General features: G+C 32.7%; 2 protein-coding genes across 5 annotated transcripts in view; one reads left to right on the top strand and one right to left on the bottom strand.

Annotated features, from left to right (window-relative positions):
• LOC108903259 overlaps positions 1-26,731 on the bottom strand; it is a 171,592-nt gene that overhangs the window by 25,169 nt on the left and 119,692 nt on the right. The window lies entirely within an intron of this gene.
• LOC108903261 (histidine-rich glycoprotein) lies at positions 20,844-21,679 on the top strand. The gene has a single exon (XM_018705368.2). It carries the CDS (start codon positions 20,845-20,847, stop codon positions 21,601-21,603), a length of 759 nt encoding a protein of 252 aa, XP_018560884.1. The 5' UTR covers position 20,844; the 3' UTR covers positions 21,604-21,679.

The raw sequence follows: 26,731 nt of genomic DNA, 5'->3' as shown, positions 1-26,731 counted from the left end.
AATTATTTTCTAATCTCTCCTATTAGTCATGGACGGACTAATTTAACTTCTACGTCAATCCATTAAGGTTATTAAAAAAAATCGTTCGAGAACAGTGCTTCTCATTATAACGTCCGGTTGAAATTGTACAAAAATTGTGATATTTCCTCTATTGCTGCCTACGGAACAGACATATTTTAGTATTTTTGCAAAGTACCACAACTCCCTACGTCATCGAACTTATCAAAATAATACAATGTTTCGAAGAAGGATATAAAGATTTGTTTCGCGTGTGGTTCTGCTCAACAACCAAGCAAACAAACACAATCTTTCGATAGTATTGTAGTAAGCAGTATTTACCGGATCCTATGTTTTTTTTCCTCTCTATTATTACCTTATGATGTGCGTATATAGATACAAGGTGGTTTGCCAAACATTCGAGAGTTTTAAAACAGTTTTTTATAATACTTGTATTGTCTGTTTTACATTAATCATTTTCTGGAGACAATTTCTATGGATTATAATTAATATAAATTATACAAACTTAAATAAAGACCCAATCAAAGAAACAGAAAACAATATTTATAGGATTTTATATAAATATTAACAAGAATTTTCAGATGATGACAGAAAAATTTTAAATCTGCATTATAGTAAACCACCACACTTTTATGGTTTACCAAAAATTCATTAAGGTAATTCCATTATTTTTCTCGTAATAAATAATCATATTTGTTGGAAATTATCACACCTTTATTTGGGTATCTATTGGAAAAACTTTCTTTAAATAATTTTTTCCCTAACCATTCAATGGTGAGTTTTGATGGTGGTTTTTGATGTGGATTCAGTTATGTACTAGTAGATAAAAAATTGAATATTATTAGAAATAAATTAGAAAATAATAACAATGCGACAGATAGAACTAAATTAACATATGATGTATAACGGAATTACTAAAAAGTACATACTTTCAATTAAATAGTGAATTTTTAACAAGAATACCTTAAATAAAAAGCCCACCATTTGGCAGACCATATTTAGCAATTTGGCTTTTTACCAATGAGGAATTAAATGTTTTTCATTTTCACATTATTATCTATTTTTTTGTGAATCTAACATTATTTTTCTATATCTATATATACTTATTCAATCTTTTCTTTATTTTTGGAATCTCCCACCATTTTTAATATGTCCGTAACAAGCCTCGAAACTGCACCACATTATACAGGGTGATTCAAAAAAACCCTGGCAGACTTCGAGGGTAGGTAATACATGAAAAATAAAGACGAAAAGTCTTAATAAACATAGAGCCGCAAATGCCTCCTTAACGAGATGCAGGGCGTCAAAGTTTCTGTAAAATTAAACATTGTCTGCAATAATTCCAAAATTCCTGAGCATTTCTATTTCAAATTTGCTATGCGTAGTTAGCACCTTAAGACCAATGTTTGATGTACCGCTCAAAATTTTATGAGCAGCAGTGTCGTAGAGACGGGGTCAGAGTGACCCTTTTTTAAAAATATTATCTACGCCACTGCTAATTTTGTCAAACGGGCCCTATTTTCGTGTAAAGTGTTCAATTGTCTATCGAATTGCAAAATGTTGATTAAAGCAAACATTTTTAAGAAAAACACGTTTGTAGAAAATTTGTGAATCCGATATTATTTTCATTCATTTTAGTTTCGCATAGTAGGCTTGAACTATTCAAAATAAAATTAAACATCGGCTGTCACTAATGTCAATAATAAGTGTACAAGTGAGTTAAGTAAACTAGCTTATAAGCTTCTTTTTGTCATTTTTCGGTTATTTAAATTACTTCAGCTACTTCACTATTTTGAATAACAGTATGAATTACGAATATTCATTTGAAGAGATGACAGATATGCATCTATTAATATAGATGCATATCTATAATATCCATAATGGGCTTTGTTTCCTGTGATGCAGTTAGGCGGTACAGAGAAATGTTTCCTGAGCGAAGAACACCAAATCGGCAAATGTTTGATAATATCTATAGAAGATTAAGAGAAACGGGTAAATTAAAAGCAACAAAAATTAATTTTGGACGACGGCGTTATGCTAGAACTCCGGAATCTGAGGAAATGGTCCTGACAGCAATAGAAATAATAATGTGTTAAGTACCAGACAAATTTGTAGAAATTTAAACATATCACAGTCATCTGTTTGGAGAACATTTCGCGAACAACAATCGCACCCTTATCACTTTCAACGCGTTCAACATTTACTACCTCAAGATTACCCACCAAGACTAGAGTGGTCACGATGGCTGCTTGGCAGGCTTGCAGAGCGACGAAAATCCTCACGTCATTCGAATAACAAATTTTCAGCATGAGTTTTCAATTAACGTTCATGCTGGCATTATTGGCGACACGCTCATTGGTCTTTTTAGGCTACCAAATAGGCTAGATGGCCAGTTTTACCTTAATTTTTTAATCAATGATTTGAACAGCTTGTTAAATGAAGTACCACTGGATGTACGTAGGAGCCTTTGCTTCCATCATGACGGCTCTCGGGCACATTTCGCTCTACAAGTAAGAGATTATTTAAATATGATATGCCCTAGACGGTGGATTGGACGGTCCAATCCAGTGGCCCGCCCGTTCACCGGACTTAAATCCTCTAGATTTCCACATTTGGTGTCATGTTAAGGAGCTGTTTTACGGAACTCCAGTAAATTCGATTGATGAATTATGGCAACGAATTCAACAAACCTCTCAAAAATTCGTAATACGCCCGGGATTTTTGAAAGAATAAGATCCTTAGCTCGGAGGGTAGAAACATGTGTCGAATAACAAGGTGGTCACTTCCAGCACCAATTCCGATATTTTACATTATTTCCAGTTATACAATTTTTATCATTACGTTTTCACCCTTAAATTTGTTGTTTATTGTTTACGTTATTTCGTTCTGACAAAATTAGTTGAAACCGAAATTACTCAAAAACTGTAGCTTTAATCAAAATTTTGCAAGAGACCAATTCGATAGACAATTGAACACTTTACACGAAAATAGTGCCCGTTTGACAAAATTAGCGGTGGCGTAGAAAATATTTTTAAAAAAGGGTCACGTTGACTCCGTCTCTACGACACTGCCGCTCATAAAATTTTAAGCAGTACATCAAACATTGGTCTTAAGGTGGTAACTACGTATAGCAAATTTGAAACAGAAATGTTCAGGCATTTTGGAATTATTGCAGACAATGTTTAATTTTACAGAAACTTTGACGCCCTGTATCTCGTTAAGGAGGCATTTGCGACCCTATGTTTATTAAGACTTTTCGTCTTAATTTTTCATGTATTATCTACCCTAGAAGTCTGTCAGCGGTTTTTTGAATCACCCTGTATAAGATGTTTCAAGCGTTTGTTGCTGCCAAATATTTTCACAATGTGATTATTTACGTGTATATATGTATATCTCGTATTAGTGTGGTTACAGAGAAACTTTGTACACTACATAAATAATTATTAAACTAAAATTTAGCTCATTTTCAGGTTTTACTTGTTCCCGATGTCAAAAAATTCTAAATAAACTAATGGTTAAGGCAGACTTTGATCAGGATTTTTTTTATATTTTATATAACTCGTAATTAATTAACCAGTTTGTGATTTTAACTTACGTCAGACCTTACGAAAATTTATCACCAAAAGCTTTAAAAATCCAAAAAAAATCACTGTTTCTTTTAAGTACCCAACACTTAGCTTGTTTCAGATCTCCGTAAAATGGACAACAAATAATACTTTTTCCGGTTATAATTAACTTTGATTGTATGAAGTAATTATTAGAAAAAAACCTGTCCGGCTGGTTTCAATAATAAAAAAAGCACTAATGTTGTACCTCGTCATTTCCCACATAGCAGGTACACAAAATCAATGATCTCAGCGAATACAGGGTGATAACTTAAGTACTATTAAACTACTAATGTAAAAAAATGGATGATAACAATTTGCCATCGTCATTCATGTACCTACGCATTTCGACTGAACCGGAAGTAATCTTCAGATTTAAAAATTCCGATGTAATAGACAATGTAAATTTTACAGAGTAGACCGTGAAATATGTCTTCGTTTCACTTGAAAATTCCGTCATCTAGAAGGCAACTAAAAGGCGTTTTATAAAGCGATTGATTTTTCAATTCGACTTTGACATATATAAATATAAATTGTGTAAATAAATCAAAGATATCTTGTCGTTAAGAAAATGTACCTATGCACTTGAAATTTAACATATCCTTTACGATTTTATTTTTAAATTAAACAACAACCTGAAAATTTAACTCACTCATTACTTGCATCAATAAATTCTTATCGACTTCAGCTATCAATAATTAGTACAAAAGTTGATGTGCATCTCTAAATTATACGAATCAGTCGAGTCAAAAAAAATTTTTTTTACTTTAATTTAAAATTTATACCTTCGAAAATAATGGGGTGGCTCACGGTGAGTGTCCTATTAGATTATTTTAATTTTGAAAATTGGCACATTAGGGTTTTTGGGTATGCCCTTTTCAAATATAATAATTTTGTTCCTGTAACACTTCCCAGGCTTTATTTAAATTTTCGGCAAAAACTATTCAGACACAACAATAATTTGACAACTAACTTGACAAATGTAAAGTTATTTCAATTGTTTTTGAAGTATCTCTGATTATGGCCAATTTGACAGCAGGTCTGATACGAGAAAAACTGTCCGAAAAATAGAAAATTGCAAATATCTCTAAAAATAGTAACGGCAGCACTAACAATGCATATATGGCGTGAAAGGAAATTTCAATCCGCATACGACAGAGTAAAAAAATACGGGGTGTTAAGTTAACAAAGTTATAGCTGTTTGAAGTTACCAAATGTAACAGCAAAAATGAAACACCTAGTATTAAATGTTTTAATTTGTTGGTATACCACGATTTAGTGTTACCCTTTACAGGTACCAATAATCCAATTGATATCACGCTTCTGAAAAGAGTTACCAGCATCTCCGCAGACCCCTGCATCTGTCAATTTTTTTCTTTAAAAATTAATATCTCAAAATCTATAACTCCTAGATATAGGGAATACTTGATAAAGTGACCCTTAAATTTCACCTAGAATCCGAAAATGCAATAATATATAGGGTGTCCCATTTAAAATAACAAAGTTGACATCTGTTTCCGGTAAAACCGGAAGTGTTACTGGAACAAAATTATTATATTTGAAAAAAGCACACCCAAAAACCCTAGTGTGCCAATTCTCAAAATTGAAATCGAAGTAGGTTCTGAAATAATCTAATAGAACACTCGGTCAAAATTCCGAAAATTGACTGATTGTGAGTTACAGTCATTTTAGTGAGGCAGGTGTAGACGCCATAAATCATCGGTGGAGATGTAGAGGAAGAACCATCATATGGCCCAGGAATAGTTTGATGTGGGTATAAATATATTAGTAGATACATGATTTTATAGTAAGAAAAATAATCAGAAAACTTTAAACGCGTTTTTCTCAAAACGTACTTTTTTCAAATTGGTCGCATCGATAACTCGATTAATTATCAACCGATTTTCAATTTTTTTAGTTTTATTCGTCTTTGCAATGGCTAAGGTTAAACGTAGCCGATTTTGAAAATTTTGATTATTACTATTTTTAAGACTACTTAAATGCAAAAAAGGGACAAAAAAGTGGAAAAATTTTTAAATCGGTCGCCAATTTGTAAAAATTCAAAATAAAAAAATAGCTGCATATAACGATACCTAACTACTATGTATAGAGATTCTAATGCAATTTTATTTTTATTTTTTAGTAACTGACACTGTGTGTTAGTTGAGGCATCCGTACGATATCTGTATGTAAGGATATAAAAATTCTTTGTTGTACAAAATAGAAGTTCAGATTGAATGGTTACGTGAACTGAACCCTGCATAATAGTAAACTCACCCATTGTCTTTTCAGAAATTCAGTTACGTACGGCTTATCTGCAAAGTGAAAGTAAAGACGTTCTGAATTAGATTTTTCATATCCTTTGAGTATTTGCTATGAATCACACTTCCTACTGTGTAGTAATTAATATGAGTAATAATATCAAGGTTCATTATGTGGAGAAGCCGAAACCACTGCTGACAGTGTCAGTATGTTCATCATATTCCTTCATTCTGGGAAATGTTCATTATACGCGATGCAACTACAGTAATAATTCCGCTTGGATTTCGTACTTTCAACCGAACTGACATATACCCTTCCATATACACGTCATACTAGTTTTAAATAATTAATTTAATCAAATCGATTTGGCACAAACCGTGTTGATAATAATAATATGCTGTCCATTCTCCCGCATAATTATCTCGATAAAAATATAACTCGATCAAATAAAATCGTGGAAACTTGAATTTTTTCCTAGTTGCTTGTTAGGAAGTGCACTTTACGATGGTCTATGCGTTATTTTCGAAAAAAAAATCAAAGCGATCCAGGTAACGGGTGAAGTAATCAAATTTTTTAAGAAAAAAAAAGAACGCTTGGGTTTTCTCAGGACATGCATATACGGTATCGACTCGCATCCTTTTCGCATAGAAAATAGAAAAATTTCGATGAAAAATTTTGTTTTTTAATCAATTTGTGATGTCAAAACTTTCCGGATGCCTGGAAATATCAAAAAGTTTGCACCATTTATAAAAAAGTAAATATTCAGAATATATCTAATTGTCGCCCAATTTATGTAATTTCAGTATAATCTTGGAGTATTTACTTCACCCTTGCATTTATTATAACAGTAGTACAATTTAGTCAATCAGCTTGAAGTTATGAAAGGTAGATCAACAAGTAGACTCGGCGGTATCTGTTTTGGTTTGGGTGAATCGTATATCCACGGAGATTTTTGGCTTTTTGGCTTTCAAATGTCACTAAAAAAGGGAAAAAAATGTTTGTAATTAAATTTTTTACAAAATATGACTAGTTACAAATCGAATGAATTATGATTATTATAGTAAAAATCGAAAAAATCGCCAAAAATGGGGTTAAAAAACATTACTTTTTAAATTGGGCATAGGATCTTCATACTTGGCTCAAGAAAATTTCATATTATGTAGAATCATCACACCAAATTTCATCAAAATCGGTTCGATAGATTTTACATAATAACTTGCAATCCAGATTTTGAAAAAAAAATTGCCAATTTTCAAAATTTTGCACAGCAAAAACCAAGGCCCTTAGATACTTGAAAATTTAATCACATATAGAAGGGCTCTCAAGCTTTCAAACGCTTTTTGAAAAATTCAAATCCGTCAATTAGGAGAGCTCTGGCGCTTATTTAAACATTGGTCGAATTTTTGTACTTATAAACAAATAGAATAACTTTTTTTCCTCTTCCATTTTCGCCTAAAATCAACTCTTGAAAAATCTCCGTGGATATACGATTCACCCAAATATGAACTTTTTGAAACATATACCGTCTGGACTAAAGTGCTAACCTAATAACAGTCAGACACAGTCTGTAACTGAATCCATTGGCAACCAATAATTGCAAACAAATGTTATTATATATTTTTCGAAGACATTCCAAGGATTTGACCTTGAAATATTAATAATAAATTTGGTCCCTTTAAAATGATTCGGATCATTTTGTCCAATAGATTTCAGTATATTCTATTTAAAGAGTGTAAGTCTGTTAACCATATCTGGAGTCTCACGGGGATCTGTTCCTGGGCCGTTACTATTAAACAGTTTTATCAATGATATAACTAATTGTTTAGGTACTAATTACTGTCTCTATGCGGATGACTTAACCATAGATAATGTCATTGATGTTATGCATTTTTAAAATAATTTAATTCAAATTGACAACTGGTGCCGATTGAATATACTTACTATGAATGCACAGAAATATAATGTTTGGGTAATATTTTAAAATAATGTTTGATTATAATTTTGGCGGTGTTATTACCTTTCGCGGCCTCGGTGTTATTTTTGATGACGTGTTATCTTTTAATGCACACATTGAAAAAATTATATCTGAATATAAATTTTATCACTGATAAAATAGTTTTTGAGCAAGTATTTTTTTTGTGTTACCTATTGTACTTTGTCCATTATGTTTTTTTATGTTTCTTCTGTAATGCACTTTTTTCTCTTTACCGTCCAGTTATTTAGTTGGATAGAACAGCGAATGAATACAATAAAACTTGTGTAGTTCTGATTTTAACCAATCACGACATGATGTACGAATTACAAGATTGACGAGTCGACTATGAGCTTCAGAGACATTCGGGTCGATCGGTCAATGCTGCATTAACCTGGAATCGAACACATTTGCTACACGATGATTGCGATCTGATGAAACCATCGACTTTCCTTGCAGTTTTCATCTTATAGTAAGCAGGGTCGTTGCCATAAGGCAGATTCTTTATTTTAAAGCAATCAAAAATGACTAAAAAATTCTTTTAGATATGTTGAGTAAAATATTTTTTTGTAAAAGTATAAACGCAATGGGAAACAATTACTTATTTATATCTTCTTTGCTTAAATGTATTACTACATTTAGCATAATATTTCCATCCTATAAGTAGTAGGAATACTAGTAGCATAAGTGTTATATTTTCCTTAGAATATTTTAATTAATAAATAATAAATTCTGATACTGACAATCTATAAAAAAAACTAACATACAAATACAAATAATATGTACTTTCCACTGCAATTAAAAACAGACTAAAATAACTATTTTATGGAGGGTACATCGGGTTTACTTAAATGCACAGATGTACTTGAAATTTATATAGCGTATTACCCAGTGCTCCCTCTGTGCGTCATATCTTTTTGAAATTTTGTTTGAATCTAGATTTCGAGATGTTGAAAGTTGTTCATTTTAACATAGGTTATATGACGAAGATGGACGGTGCGGCTCTTTTTTTGCCCATAACTGAGAAATAAATGTAGAAATTGTGAAACAAAACTTTTCCATAGATAGTACACAGTATTCTCATTTTTGATGTAAAACTAATGTAATTTTTGAACATAGTACAGCTGTATTAATTAGAAACAGAAACCAATAGTTGCATTTTTGGCTGACTTGAGGATACAAATCTTCGCGAGGATAATACGATATATTTGCTATATATAATAATTATATTGTACATAGTTTACACACAATACATTTTTGAACGTGTACGCATCTTTACCCGAATTTGACATGCAATATCTCCGATGTCCGAAACTGCTAGTCAATTATTAGCGCTGTTTCCACATCTACATAGTCTTTATGCGTTCATTAAATATAATTTAAAACTACTTAAATATGATATTTTTATATTGCTAATTAGTCAATATGTATGCTATGTGCATATGGGTAGATTTCTTTGCTATATAGATAATGTTTATCGCAAATAATTTCAATAGAATTTAATTTTTTTCAAATTGGCAGCGGGCTTTAGTCCCATAAGAAAAGCATAGGACCCCCCTGCGCTCCTCACTTCCCTCGGACCCCGATATACCTCCTTAAGTGCTGTTTGAGTTAAAGGCACATTAAAAAATACATAAATTTTAACAAATATTACTTAGTGTCTCATGTAATTTGTGATTATGGACATTGGCAATACTGTTGTTAAAATAGTACCTAAGTACTTAGTAGCGGCCGATGCTTACTTTTATTCCAATCTGAAAAAGATTTCCAACATTCTCAATACCAAATGTTGATCTCGCTAGAGGGCACTTTTTTGGACATGATTTCAACGATTTTAAAAATGAAGAATAAGGAAAACTCGGTGTTAGTAACAGAAAATCGTGTAGGTACACTCAGAAAATGAAAAGTAAAATACGACGGAAAAGACTTATAATACAAAGAAAAAAAATGCCAGATGTATTAATACTATGTAATAACTAAACTGTTTTTACAATTTATAAATGAAAATAGCAGCATTTGAAAATTTACAAGATATTATGAAACTTGTTTTTTCGAAAATCAGTCTAACAAATTTTATTTTTTATAGTTTATATTAGTTAATCATTAAATTTGCTGAAAAACTCATTGCTACATATTTTTGTCACAAAAAAAGTCAGAACTTTAAATATCCAGGTAATTGATGGTAATTTCAAAACAGTAATAAATATACTTAATATCTATTAAATTAATTTTTATTTTTTTCGACGGTTAAACAAGGCATTTTTTTGTGTAACTGTTAATTACGAAACGCGTAATTTCTGCGATGATCGTTTTTTCGACACGTGACCCAATAACTGTTTACATAATTCGTCTACTTCGCGGAGATTTTACGCTTTGCGAAATTCCGCGTCACATCGGGTTACGTTACAAACGCATATTTAGCTTTAGATTGTAGTACATATGAAGCACACCCACCAATAAATGCAATTAACGTTTCTGGTACAATTTTGAGGTATAAACATGGCAGCGTGATTTGATGATATACGAAAATAATTCGAAAGTATGTATATTAAAAAATTGATTTCTTGTTCATAATAGTTACATTATTAACCTAATATCTATATAAATTTGCTATAAGGCAGAAATACCACCTTTTTTGGTAAAATGCGATGAATATGTAATTTAGTACAACCAATTTTTTATTTTTAATTAAATCAATTGCGCATATTTGGTCGATTGATATTTCCACGTGGTAAATAATCATTTATATTTGCGGCGTATTACATCATATAACTTTCTATAAAAAAATCCTGTTATTTGTAATGTTGCTATTTCCACAATTCCTATATATATACCTATAATTGTCTGAATGATTTTAATTCAAAGCATATATTTATACATATTACAATTCAGGTTTCTGTTTCAATCAAATACTATTTATACAAGGCGGCCCAGAATTATGTACCGCAACTGATAGAGCTGATAGTTCATAGAAAGATACCGGTGATTCGTTCCATAATCCAATTTCGAAACCTCAGCCATTTTTCAAGACACAAAGTGTTATAGACCCACATAAAATTTCATTTGGTGTAAATATCCTCTAAAATAATTTGAACTAAATTTGGTGTATTGGATCAACTTCCCCTAAAATACTGTAATACTCTTCAAAATAAGACAGACCACCTTTTTTTAATGTCTCTAGCGCAATAGATATTTCTGGACCACCTTGTATACATATTCCTAGACCACCTTGTATATAGGTTCGGAAAGTTCCCATGGTTCATCGGCCGTTACGTGAGAGCGATAAAGTAAGTCATAGAAATCCGTGCGATAGAGCAGGATGGCTATAATGAAGGCGTCTCATAGTCACCGCCCGTTTTGCCCTTCCACAAATAAGATCCACTTCCACTTGTAATTCAGCGACTGGTGGTCATCTTTGGTTTCGTCGTTTGCCTTTTTTGTAATAGATGTCACTACTTATACAATATTAATACAATCCGTTAACAGTAGAAACCTCTGTTTGTAAATCTAGTGACCTTGATTCCCCTACTGAGAAGTTATTCAAATGGAGTATATTGCTCAACTGCATTTAAAGTTCATTTAGTTGTTATTTAAGTATACTTTTTAAAATGACTTACAAATCCCAAGAAATAAAGCAAAATTCCCTATTTCCCCAACTCCAAAAAAGTCTGCTGCCCTCTGTTAACGGATTGTATTAACATGTCGGATTACCAAAGTAGGAATTGTATAAGTAGTGACATCTATTACAGAAAAGGCAAACGACGAAAACAAAGATGACCACCGGTCGCTGAATTACAAGTGGAAGTGGATCTTATTTCTCTCTTCTCTTCTCTATAGCACGGATTTCTATGACTTACTTTATCGCTCTCACGTAACGGCCGATGAACCATGGGGACTTTCCGTACCTGTATAGGAATATTGGGAAGAAATTGTTAATAAATAGTTTATCTACTAGAAAATGATATAGTATACACACACGCAGATGCAAAATATTTGCAAGCAATATAAGAACTCCGGGATTTATGCAGATTAGATGTGTGCTTCGAAAATCCCAGTGTGTATTTTTCAAATTAATCATTAAGTGATTACCGCATTAATATTCCAATTACAGATGGAATTTTTATGATGTTTTGCTTAATCGATCAAATATTTGTAAAAGCTTACGGTTTATTATCTTAATGGATTGAGTGTGGCATTGTTTTTGCGTTTCTTTATTTGCGTTTTCGAATGGGAGATGTGAGTCTAAAGCCGATTTCACACGACGCGATATTCTGTCGTGCATTAAATGCGACGCGATATTTCGAATACAATCTACTCAATTGATTTGTCATCAATGAAATTATAGTTATTTATTTAAGTATCTTATTAAGTACCTATATAAAAAATAAGAGAACTAAGTTTTCTTGTTTTCCGTTTTCTTTCAAGTTTGTCTTGAGTATCTTTTATGCACAAAGATATGAATTCAATACAAACCTTATCGATAACAGACGAAAAGGCCCGGAAAAATAAAGTACCTACTCAAAACGTGTGAATGAAAAAATACTCATGTATCTTGATGTCCGCTGTTGCATAAAAGTACAATGAAAATCGAATAAAGTTGAATAAAGTTTCTGTTGCTGTTAATTTGAACGTAAATGTTAAATAGGTTGCAATAAACGTTTTTTTAATTTGTAATCTGGTCCTTACAATTCACTTTCTAAAATCATTTATATTTGTATTTTTGATATTTTTGGAATTTTGGATTGTAACATATTCTAGATCTAACGACATTGATAGGAAACAACTATTTTGGGAGCGCTGCGTTCAGCATTGAATAACGCCCCCAGTACCTTGTAAACAGATAATTCGGCAATAGTTCATCACCAGACATGTACTGATTTCGAATTTATTAGTTCTCATCGGTATGCCATAGGTGAAACTATCGCAGAACGATATAGCTATATGTGGTTAATATTTTGTAGGTTATCTCACCCACATCTTAAGATCTATCCATACCTTAGTAATATTAACAATTTTCTTCACTGGCTTATGGCAACGAATCTCGCCCACTTACCTAGAACAAAAAAGAAACAAATCAGAATTCCCAAGAAATAAAAATTTATTTACATAAAAAGGCGAGAGGTAAATATTTTCTTGTATGTACATTTAATTTAGTTTTATTTATAGCAAGAAAAAATTACACGCTCTAAACTATGCGTTTTTGACATATTTGATATGAGTTTTCTATTCAGTTTTCTCAAAATTCGCACTTAGTTTTCAAACGCCCAGTATGATTTGATATCTTCATTTAGAAAGGATAAGTAATTCTTAAAAAAAAAGTTGACGTGAAATTAATTTCTTAGCTTGCAATTCTCCAGTTAAGAGTCCTGAGATTCCAAGTGATTTAATTGTTGAATTTATACGTGGAAGAATTTGCAATTGACTTTTTTTCATCGCCTTGCTTTGCATTCTTCGATAATTTACTACTGAACCGTTTTTTGTCGTTTGCGCAATTTGGATTTTACCAATGCTCCAAACCGACGCATTCCCCTCATCTAGATCAATTTATCAACTCTCTCCATTTGTAGAATGCAATGCGAATAATTGCCCAACTTTTTGCGACTTATAAATTATAATTAAACCTTATTTTACGTTTTCACACTTTTTCGGCTGTCGTTGTTCAATAATCCGAGATGAAATGAAGTGAATTGCAAATTGAAGACGAAGAGTTTAGAAAGTTTCGCATAGTTTTAGTATATTTGGTCTGATTAATATTCTGGCAGTTAATTTCGACCATTTTTTACATATGTTTCGAGTAATTTTAGAGATTGGTGAAGTCTGATCTGAATAAGCCATGATACAACTGACTTAACGGTGGACATATTTGTGATTATAATTTGTTTCTACATGTATAGCAACTGTAATATGAATCTTCTTCTGGTTATTTGCTTTATTTTTTATATAATTCATGACAGCACAAAACATTAAAAATTATGGTACAGTTGTTGAAATGTCAGAATGTTCTGGGTATCTTGAACATTCTGAGAAGTTTTGTCAAACTTTTAAGGTGCATCTAATTCTTTTTTCCATTTTACATATACTTTTGGAAAAACTATCGAAATATTCAATTCAGTAGTTCTTAAGAAGCTTAAGAACTTAAGAATTTTATAGTCAGTACCAAATTTAATAGCTTCTATTGTCAAGCTATCCAAGTTGTATTAACAAGTTCCTTCAAAATCTTATTTAATTATAAAAATTATATCGAAATCAATTTCATTCAATGTTGTTCTTAAGAAACGATAGATCTTAAGAAATCTCCCAGTTCGCAGCAGTTTCAACAAAGTAACAAACGAAAAATTATCAATGCTTATTAACCATCACAAGAAACGAACGAACTGAAAGCAAAACTTCACGTGATACATAGTAGAAGGAAACTGCATTTCGAAATTCGTTACGTTGGATTTAACGGTTTGTTTGTAGGTTTTGGTTTATATATATTTTTTTGTGGTGCGATTGAAAAATCAAACAGACTGCGAGATGTCTTTCTATCTCTATTGTGTTTTTATTTTAAATTATCTTTCGGTCAGTGCGATTTTATGAAAACGATTCTTGATGTTCTAAAGAACACATTTTTTGTAAATGTATTTCTAAGTCGCTCAATTGAGTTTCAGAAATAGTCATTTCAATTTCATGGTAAATTTAATGTCAGTAGGCGATTTTTGTATGCAGATTAGTTATTTGTTTTTCGGAAAATTTGATTAAATTCAGAACTGGTCAATTTGATTTCAAAAAACTAATTGGATTTCGGAAACTGTTTACCTACTGACTTTAAGAAAACTTCGCTATATTTGAAACATCAAATGTTTCAGACAGATGTTAATTATTACGGTTCAAAAGGTGTCAACTGTATTATATGAAGTCATTTTAATGTATGTTAGTACATGTAAAATAAAACATAATTTATATAACGTGAATTTTGGACGAATGTTGAATAGTTATTTAAGATGCAAGTGCAAATATTCAAATTTTGCGTTGATGAGGAATTTTTCATGAATATTTGTACAACTATACCAATTTTTTGTAAATGCCAGTTTGACGGCTAATGTTATTTGAAAGTCATGACTGGTATTAATACCTTTGGGAGGCTATCAAGTGAAATTGATAGACATCTTGTGTTGCCCAATCAACAGGAGTACTACTAAGCTAATGAAATATTGCTACCATCGTAGATAAATAAATAAGATACTTTCTGAAATACGTATCACACAAATCGGCATTAGCCGAAGTAACTTCAACATCAGTAGAAGTAACTTAACTATGAATTAAATTTACGATTGACTGACGTCGGTAGTTACTGATATGTACTATCTGTAAAAATGTAATTTGGGAATACCCTGTACATTAACATCGAGAACATAAGAATGAAAACCTCCAAGCGCGGACACGGTCTAGCAGCTATCTGTGACAAGATATTTCACCTCAGAAAAAGGGAAACTACATATTTTGTCGTAAGGTGTTACAACTAGCCAGGAATAGGTATAATTCCCATTATAGATTTACACAGTTCGCCGTAACTAAATAGTTGTTTATGGCTGTTAAATTGGTACGTAAATAGCAATTACAGAGCGCGGCGATCCATTATGGCAATGAAAAACTGTTGTCATTATGTTCGCGATATTTATTTGTCTTAGTATGAAGTTTTCTCATATCCTTATAGGTTCTGATTGAGAGCTCACTTTTTGCCCTCTTCTACATGTTAACGGTACCAGATACTGTCACACTTAAGTGCATAAACTAATGGGTTTTTTGTTATTTTAGTGCTTTATGTACAGTAAAATTCTTTGGTTCGTTGGTCCAAAGCTTTATTACAATAATGACATTGATCCCATGTTACAAGCAAAAATATATTTTACTTGTATGTTACTTTACGTATTGTTTTCCATAATTTGACATACGTCAGTTTTTTTTCTACTTATATAATGACTATAGATTCCTGTAGAAATTAATGTAAATCTTCTTTCATAGAATATATTGACGTTCTGATTATCCAGGAATTTGTTTAATGAATGTATTGATACCCAAAGGTTGTCCCTTGTATAATATTTTACTGATATATAACTAAAATAAATGTTTTTGCAATTTTGTTTACTACGTCTTTACAGTGAATTTAAACAAAATTTAAACACTGAACACATACGTTTAGGATATTCTTTATTTAAATTAATATGGACAATTACGCTGAAAAAAGCTATCAAAGTGGAAATACCGCCAAAAGTGACGTGTAGGTTTGCACTTGCAGGAAAACGTATGAGCCTTCCTATGTGCCATGAATATTTCATATATTCTTACCAAAGATGCTTCAAACTCAGGGTTTCATACATATATTTCAAGATACCTTTCCAAAAAATGTAATTCTGACTAAGAAAATTGCTAGAACTGAGGAGAAATCCGCAAACTTGAAACACTAAAGGCCGGGAAACACTTGTCATACACCACTCCCATCCGACTCCGGTCCGATGTTGCCCCAAAAAAGCGGATCGGTGCGGGATCGGCTGGGGTGAGCACACATGTCCTACACGCTTCCGAGTCCTTTCCGATTTTCAGCTCCGGGTCGATACATTCGCCTCTCTCGCCTGTCTCGATTCAAACAAAATCGCGGAAGGTCCTGTGCGCAAAATGTTCAAAATATTTTACAACTGCGACTTAGCCATAGTGGTACTTTGTTTAGAAGAGGAAGATGAAGAAAATCGGAGAGATTTCATAGAGAACAGAGGAAAACGCAGATTTTGGGTACATCCTGCTTGGAAAAGAAGATCCGCAGAAGGAGAGTATTCTACACTTTTACCTCATCTGTTGGATGACGAGACAAAATTTTACCAATATTTTAGAATGTCTCTTTAGAAAAACTCAAAAATATATAAATACCAAACGACACGCGTCCTGCATCTGTTAAACGAATAGACTGCACGATCGGACCACGATCGGATGCATGAACGGAGTCGTGTATGAGTGGGGGTGGACACGTGCCGGAAAGGTGTGAACTACGCTGTTCAAACTCTAGTACCATTTCCCTCTCAGACACTCGTCCGACTGTATGATCGTAGTCGGATCGGAATAGTTTATGACAAGTGTGTCCCGGCCTTAAGTCGTAAATGTTTCTCCTTAGATTCCATGACGATTCGAGCCCGCAACCTCATTAAAAAGACGTGTTTATAATGTAATTTTGTGTTCATTATTCTGGTTTTATTATGAATTGTAGTGGGAAACTACCCATCGTTTTATTAGAGCAGTACATTTGAAATAATACTGATTTTATGTTTGTCAGAGATTCATTAGATAATATTTTTAAAGTTAGCTAGAAAATAAATATTAATTCATAAATAAATACAACATAAGATCGTCCAGAACTCGAGAAATATTTCTGTATCAGTTAACCTTAAAACATTACAAATATGATTACTATTATTGATTTAAGAAGTTTAAAATGTACAAAGTTGCAAAAATTTCAACCAAAAATTTGCACTGCATTTAAATGACTTGCCCGTACTGCCATAAAAATAATTATTTTATAATGTAGGTTGCGAAGCATCGAATTTATAGTAAAAAATAATACAAAACCGCCTTTGCAACTGGGTATCAAACAATATTTTTGAAAACTGCTTCGAAATATTATTAAAATTAGTGGAAAAGGGAGTCAAATTTTGACATTTATGATAGATTAATTTTACGTTTATAGTAGAAATATGTTTCGATCATATTATCAATAGCAACTTGGTTTCGGTCACCGTCACCATATTTTCTGTATCCTCAACACGGCAGGTCAAAGTTTTGTGAATATTACGAAAATATTAGTGTTAAAATATCATGACTCGTGTATTAAGATGAATTTAGTGGAAAGCGAAATGGATTGTTCAAGTGATCAACAGTATTTGCCTCTTGAAGTAGGTATTGAAAGACACAGAAAGTGCAGGATCGCAATTGATTAACCAAAATCCTGCAAGACAATATGAAAGGCTTTAAAAAAGTGGGATACTAAAAAAAAAATAAAGAAACACCTGAAAATGTGATGCTGATTTATTCTGAATCGTCGTGAAACGAAATCTTCAACATTTTTAGACTTCTTTGGATGAGAGACCCAACCGATTTTCAAATATGGCACAACTTTCGAGAATCTTTGTACACTAATATATTCTTTATTATTCAATGTACAGGGTGTTTCAAACTCGATAGTATATAGCCTACTGTGAGGATACAAAAAATTTAAATAAAATTTGCGACACGTAGTGTTAAATGGGATGAGGTAAGCTCCATTTTCAATGGAAAGTATTATCTTTCGGCACGTTCTTTGGACGGACGAAAGTGGGTTTGTCAGTAATGGTTTGCCACCAAACAGGCGCAACGAACACTATTGGCCCATTGAAGATCCCCACATTGTAAATCCAGTCCAAAACCAAGGTCATTTTGGAGTAATGTATGGTGCGGTATCATCGGTAGGCATTTAATTGGGCCTTATTTTTATGAACATACATTGAATAGCGTGAGTTATCTAAATTTTCTACAAGAAGAACTTCCTGCACTTCTGGAGAATGTGCCTTTGCAGCTAAGGAGAAACTTATGGTTTCAGCATGACGGGGCTCCACCCCACAAGGCCAGAATTGTGCAGCAATATTTAGATAACACTTTCCCATAAAAATGAATTGGGCTTGATGGACCTATTCAGTGGCCCGGAAAGTCACCAGATCTAAAAACCCTCTTGATTTTTTATGGGGGGTTTTAAAAAATAAGGTTTACAAAATACCTTCGCGACATATTAATCATTTGAAAGAAAAAATCACAAACGCTTGTAATGAGTTAAACGGCGAAATGTTAATAAACGCAGCCCACAAAGAAGTCGGGTGAAGATTGGATATGTGTCTTGATATGAGAGGAGGTCATATAGAGAATAGATTGTAATATGTATGTAGTACGAAAGCGTTTGCAGCAATTTTTAAGTTTAGTTATTGTTATCATCACCTTTTGTTTCAACTGTATCATAGAATTATCGAGTTTAATCCTTTTATTTATTCTTAATGACACTTATGCACTTTAAACGACGAACATTCAATTATTTTCCAACGACTACTTGATCCTTTCACCGCTAATGTGATTTTTAGGTGGTATTTCTTTTGAGACTCTTTAAGACGATATTGCTTAAAGCTTTTAAACGGGAAGCAATACAGAAAAATTTCTCTAATAAAAGTTTATTATAGAAAGAGCTTTTTAACAGGATATGTTTCTGGAAAAAATATAATTGATGACGTCATTAGTCGTTTCTGTCAAACCCCAAAGATAATACTTTCGATTGGAAATGGAGGTTACCTCATCCCATTTAACACCACGTGTCCCAAATTTTATTTAAATTTTTTGAATCTTCACAGTATGCCTATACTATCGAGTTTGAAACACTCTGTACATTGAATAATAAAGAAAATATTAGTGTACAAAGATTATCAAAAGTTGTGCTCTATTTGAAAATCGGTTGGATCTTTCATCCAAAGAAGTCTAAAAACTAGAGCAAAAATTGAAATATTTATAGAAGAAGACCCTAATAAACATATTTTATTAATGAAAGCAATTCGCGGTCTTTTTACGGTCCCATTAGTTTTTTTTAATATTTTTTTTATTACCTTAATAATGGCAATTCACGGAGGTTGTAGAAGAGAAGAACTACTAAATACAAGTACAAGTACAAGATATATAGAAGATAAAGGTTATGTGGCTATTATTAAAGTTCTTGACAGCAAGACACATACCTAGAGGACATTTATCATTTCAGGCTAATGGAAAATGTGCAAATCACATAGGTGACTGGTATTAACAAAATAAATAACCACTCAAGAAAAATTGCCCCATATTTGAAATTGCAGCATCCATTTTAGCTGATTTTGGGGCAGACTCTATTGAGAATAATATCGAAAAATAGTTCTTGCAACGGAATTGGAGCATATCAAGATATGATTTTAAAAAGATTGCTCTGCCTCCATGCTATAATAAACTTGTTCTGTTGTAATATTGGGAACCTCAATTTGCAATTTTCGAACAGAGAAAATAATGATAGTTGATTAATTTCAGTTGTAAAAAGTGTTCAAATGAAATAAATAAATTTTCAAAAATAATTAGTCATATGGTTGAAGCAATCCAACAAAATTAATAAGTACCTAACAGCTGTAGGAAATAACTTTTTTGTTATCGAACAAACGTTCTTTTCATTTTAGTTAACTAAAGCGTCTACATTTTTGACAGGTTTAAAATAAAAATTTTTTACTTTACTAACATCATTCTGTTAAGTTGTTTAATGTTCTTAGACACAATACTCTGTTTTTATGTTCTTTTTAAAATCGTTCTTTACAGTTGCAAATTATACAAAATGTCACTCAGATTAACAAAAATTAACAATTTTCATAAACGCAACAATATCAGGCGGCTTACATCTAAGTGCGATCTAAGAATGTTAAGTTATAGCTACAGGACTTACAAAACGTGTCCGAAAATTCCTGCAACTCTCCGTGCTAAACTATCACAACTAACTACGGCACGGCAAATGGTTTTGGCGAAGTTGCAAAAGAAATCTATCGATTTTCACGGTTTGGTGGCCGCTACGGTTTCGATACAGGCAGCTCTGCTGAGCGGTCACCCAATTCCGTCCAACGGAATCGATTTAAAATTATGTAAATAGAATAATGCAACTGTCAGAAAAACTTCGACACCGGCACCGGCTCAATCAACTGGATAAATTAATTTTGTTAAAGTGAGACAGTACTGCCATTTGGATTACATCACTGGCTAAAAAACGGCAATAGTGAAAGTTTTACCACAGGATGCAATAGACAATTTGTTAACATGCTATGTTACAGATAGAATTCCCATTTCACTAAACGCTAAAAGAAAAACAGCCCGAGAACCGTATAAAAGCCAGGCCAGCCACCGACAAACCAGTATCAGTTCAATCATCTTGGTATTCACTTCAATATGAATACATACAAGGGGCTTTTTGTGCTCGCCTTAGTGGCTTTAGTTGGTGTTTCCCTCACCCAAGCTCGTGAAATCTCCAGGGATAAACGTGAAGCCGTCGCCGATTTGGAAGCAGCCGCTTCCGGTCACGGACACGAATGGAAGAAGGGCGGTGGCCATGAGCACCACTCCGACCACCATGGCAGCCACGGCGAAAAGGGAGACAAGGGATACAAGGGCCACCACCACCATGAGAAAGGAGAAAAGGGACACCACGACAAGGAAGGTCACCAGAAGCACTACGAAGAGCACGGCGGGCACAAGAAGCACCACCACCACGATGATGGCTACCACGCCGAACACCACAAAGGCGAAAAGGGAGACAAAGGTCACCAATACGGAGAAAAAGGCTCCTACAAGAAGGGACACCACACCCAGGGAGGACATGACGTGCACAAGCTCGACGAATACAAGAAGGAAAAACACTTCTACGATGAAGACCATGACTCCGGCCATCACGAGAAACACGGAGGATACCACCACGAAGATGGATACAAGAAGGGAGGCCACAAGAAGGGAGGACACAAGAAGGGAGGACACCACGATGGTCACTACGGCAAGAAGCACTCTCACGAGAAAGGAGGACACCACCACGAAGACAAAGGACACAAGGAAGCCGGTGGACATGACGACCACTACCACCACGAATCCCACCACGGAAAGAAGGGAGGTCACGAAGGACACAAGCACTGGGGATACAAGAAGGGTGGCCATTAAGATGTTCGAGGATAGTGTGATTGAATTTGTTTCTGTTAATGTTAGGTGTTTCCATCCAATTGTTATTGTTGCATTGTTTCAGTTGAAAAATAAATTTTAAATTTTATTTATAACAAATTCTGTTTGCTTCCTTCTACCCCTCAAAACCAAACAATATATAAATAAAAAATAACCAGTATAAGGAAATATGATCTAACAAAAACAAGCTAATAATTACTATTTCTACTTTGCCATGCTATTTACCAATGATCGATCTAAAATCAATTCCGATTTTCATCATTTCATTTGTTTGCAATATTACAGTCTATTGCCACATATAGCAACTTTACAAACATAAAACAATAATGATTTTGTCAAAAGAATGTCAACTTAACAACAAAAAGTTGCTTACGAAACATTCTTATTTTTAAATCACATTACCAATAGCTAATGTGTTTATGAAAGGTTTATAAAAAAATCTTTTAAATATTTAACAAAGAGTTAATCTGATTAAAATCGAAGAAAATTGAAAAGCAATACACGAGTTAAAGTCGTTAAACAAAAGGCGATGTAAATGCACTCTGACAGGACATGTACTAAAAAATAGTTTATAATCTTATACAAACAAAATAAACTAGTTTTTATATGCAAACTTCTGCAACTGCAAATGTTTGAAACATCCACATACTGAAAGATTCTTAATTTACATATTTCGTATAATTAATTCAGAGGTGTAGTCAAACTTCTCCACCCCAATGTTCTTTTTTATGTACACCTCATGGTATTGCAAGGTTTTTATTTCTCTTTAATTTTTGTCCTAATATTCTTCGTTTTCAGGGAAACAACAGTTATTTTACACACGTCATTTACCCACGTGTAAATAGTTAAAGTATTAGTATTATTACCCTAAATAATTGTGTAAAAATAACCGTCAAACCTAAATTCATTTCAATAATTTTAAACAGCGAATTGAATATCAAATATAAGAGACGATAAACGAAATGCAGTTATGCTCAAACATTTAATTTTACCTTTCTCAACGCGAGCACAAAAATAAATGACACGTGCGTAAAATGGTATTTTACGTTTTCAGTCATTCTGAATTTTATCGAATACGTTTTCCAAACTGTGTATTACTAGGCCAGGAAATATAGAGTTGGACGCGACTTTTTATTTCGGCAAGCTGAATTTATCACTATAGATGCTAAATATTATGTACAATAACATTAGTTTTCACAGTAATAAAAATGGGGGGAAGATTGTGTGATTAATTGTACAATTTTTACGTAAATTCACGTTTTTCGCTTATAACTTTTATCCGTTCATTTCCAGGAGAAAACAGTACAGTACTTTTTTTCTTCTTCAAAAGACCTACAAAACTAGCCCTCGAGCGTCAAAAAATATTAATTAGATCAAAAGTTATAAACGGAAGAAGTTTATTTATGACATTTATAAACTTCGTTATTATTACCAGAACGTTTTGGCATCGCATCCTCTCATTCATTATCACTGTCTAATAACTCACACGAAATCTGGAATCGGTAAGTTGAATAGTTTAGGTTATGGCCTTATAAACAAATTAACTAATTATTAGTCTGGACGATCCCGAGCATCTTCCACAATCGCACTGATTTTTTTATGGTAGATTTCATAATAATACATTGAAATCTATATTTTTTTTTTATAAATTTCAAATTTGCAGCCTGGAAAGTTTTTTTATTTTTTAGCCTTAGTTGCAAAATGAATTATACGACGCACGCGCGTGATATAGTTATTGTTAGAGTCAATGATTGAAACAAATAAAACCAAGTCAATTAAATACAATACGGTTTTTAATCACCGACAATATTAATACAACTCGGAACAAAATATAACATTCAACCGCGCACTACGCAGCTCAAAACCTATCTGTCCCTTAAAACCCCTATCCAGTACTCTATCAACACTTCTCACCCAAACTGTGGCCCCGTTGCCCTGCCATTCATTAGGAACCTTTGGTTACAAATCAGTCTATATTACCAACATGTCAAGTTAAAATAAACAATTTTTAATGCGATTCTAACATTATATATTATTATATATTCGGAAAGCTTATGGAAACAACGGAGTTACAGACTGTCAAATATATTATTTTCAAGCGAATTTCGCTTTTTTAACGGCATGACTATGAATATTATCGTCATTTTCTTCGGACACGCTGTCGTTCGCTTCCCCCACCCTTCTGCCGCGCCACGGCTCGCCGAAAAATCAAGCGACCCACTGACTTTTGACAATATTTCTTATACACCTAAGATACTTCCACAAATAAAATATTTTTATCTGGGAAAGTACTCGGGTTTCCGGATATGACTGATATGAATTTTGACTTGTAAATTATTCAACTTAGCGATTCCAGATTTCGTGTGAATTATTAGACAGTGATAAGGAATGAGAGGATGCGATGCCAAAACGTTCTGGTAATAATAACGCAGTTTATAAATGTTTAATTCAGGTCATAAATAAACTTCTTCTGTTTATAACTTTTGATCTAATCAATATTTTTTGACGCTCGAGGGCTAGTTCTATAGGTCTTTTGAAGATGAAAAAAAGGTACTTTACTGTTTTCTCGTGGAAATGAACGGAAAAAAGCTATAAGCGAAAAACGTGAATTTACGTAAAAATTATACAATTAACCAGCCTGTAAACAATCTTCCCCCATTTTTATTTTATGACTGTGGAAACTAATCTGTTACTGTATATAATATTTAGCATCTAGTGATAAATTCAGCTTGCCGAAGCAAAAAGTCGCGAAATGGTCATTTCCTAGCTCTTTTTCCTGGCCTATACACACAGCTGGCGAATTGCGGAGGAACTCTGCAGACTGTAAAAGATGCGCAGCCTGCTTTGCGTGTTTTAGGATTTCCGCTGAGATTTTTAAAATGTCATGTCAGATGTCCATTGGCGCACATAAAAAAAGGTGATTTAATGGTTAAAAATTAGAAATTTGTTTGTAAAATTAAATGCAAATAATGTGTTTTACATGTGTCTGAAAATATCAACAGAATAAATTATAGTTTACATCTAAGAATTTGGAAACATTGGAAAAACTAAGCAACACTTCATGTATACAGATTGGGATATAATGCCACTGTATTTCCAGAAGTGTTCTTAAGTTTTGTGCCCACCTTCATGTTACACTTTGTATGCGAAAACGACTTTAGAAGTTGTGCAAAATTCAAAAACGTTTTAAAATACCTTCACAAGTTTATGACAGACTATTATAAATTTCTTTATTACTTATAAATCTCCCGCGCAGTTGTATTTACAACTATAATGTTTCTTATTCTGCAACAAGCTTCTGACCGTCTACAAGTCCTCCATATATAAATCAATATTTATATAGCATTGGATTATTGATAATTAATTAATAAATATAAATAATTATAATTTCATGTAGCGATTGTTTGGGTGCGAACATACGTCACGTAAATTTTATATTATTATCCCTGCACTAATAAGGCGAAAGGCATTAAAATTCTTACTTAATCAACTATATATAAATGGCACAGACGCGTGCTACGGGCCTCGTATGCGTAGAGATGACGCATTTTGATTTTTAGAATAAGTGTCACGGCAGTTTAAGTACATAAAAATATGAATAAACAAAAATATGCTCGTTAAAATATTTACCTCCAAGAAGCAGTATTTTACTGGTATTGACGTACTTGTTAATGTCACATATTTCTGGAAGAACGGCATAGTACGTCAAGGAAGTGAAGAATTTTATATATTTTTGTAAAGGAAGAGTGACAAAAACTATAACAGTATGTCTGGTGAGAAACAAATTTAATTTCCAATCAATAAATTACTGTTAAACATAGGGTCATATAGTGTCTTTACTTGTTCTAGAAGATAATACAAAAAAATTAGAATAAAGGTCCAATACAGGTTCCTTGCGGTACTCCAACAATAACTGACAATCTGATACACAGAGAAAACGGCATCCTATTCTCGACAATATACCTAAGAAAATTGATTATTTTTTTAATCGAATCGTTATCGAATTCAGAAATATCCATCCATTGTTTCCGCCCCTCTACAGCCACTATGCTGCCAAATTCCGATGCTGACCTGATATTAGTGAAACTTATGCGGGGACGGAAGTCATTTTCAGATCAGGGCGGATCTGTCGAAATATCCCTCTTCTTGGATGTAAGAGGGGGCAAGCTAATTTTTGCTGAAATACCTTCAGTACAATTCACATAATAAAAGTGTATATCCCTAGATCTGGGCGAAGTCCGGAACATTTTCAAAATTGCAAAAATGTTTAAAATATTTAAAAAATATCTATTTTATCTGAGTTTTTTTCTTATATCTTGGAACCTATGCATTTTGGACAAAGTTTATTATTTATGCATTAAATATACTGTACATTTTACCCTATGCTATTGCATTTTTTCAATGGAAAAATTTGTTTACGTATATATTTCAACACTCTGAATATGAATATATTTAATTATAATTTTCAAGTATCTAGATGCTTTATTTGAGGGTGTGTGCAACATTTTGAAAATTAGAAAAATTTATTTCAAAAAATTATTTTGCGAAAACTATCGAATCGATTTTAATGAAATTTGGTGTGTTGTTTTATTATACTCTAAAGTTTTGTTAACAAAATTAGAATGCCCTCGGAGTAATTAAAATATTGTAAAAAAAATATCCAAAACACTTGATTATTTTGCCTTTTTTTCATCAATTATTGCTATTTTGCAACATCGGTAATAAATTTAAACATTTTTACTTTATAATATATTGTTAGTCCAACCAAATTACACTTGGAGAAAAAAAAATGTTACCTGGACTTTTATAAGTGGAAATGGTAAAAGGGCTTATAATAAACCTAAAAAAATAAATGCGTGACCAGGGGCGGATTTGGGGGGATGAATAGTTATGAAAAATTGTATCATTGGGATTTCTGGCGAAAGTTGACGTCAAACAAAAAAGTATCCAATACAAAAGTTGTAGATCATGCAAAAACCTACAACTTTTGTAGAGGTCAAAATAAGTACCTAATCGATCCCACGGAAAAAAAATATTTATTTTATTTATTCACTATTCGATTTATGTTTATAGCAATACTGTACATAAATAGTTTTGGGTCAAACAATGA

This window comes from Anoplophora glabripennis, unplaced genomic scaffold (assembly GCF_000390285.2).
Source record: "Anoplophora glabripennis isolate ALB-LARVAE unplaced genomic scaffold, Agla_2.0 scaffold40, whole genome shotgun sequence".
In the NCBI taxonomy this organism is placed as follows: domain Eukaryota; kingdom Metazoa; phylum Arthropoda; class Insecta; order Coleoptera; family Cerambycidae; genus Anoplophora; species Anoplophora glabripennis.
This window is presented reverse-complemented; position numbering and strand designations above follow the sequence as displayed.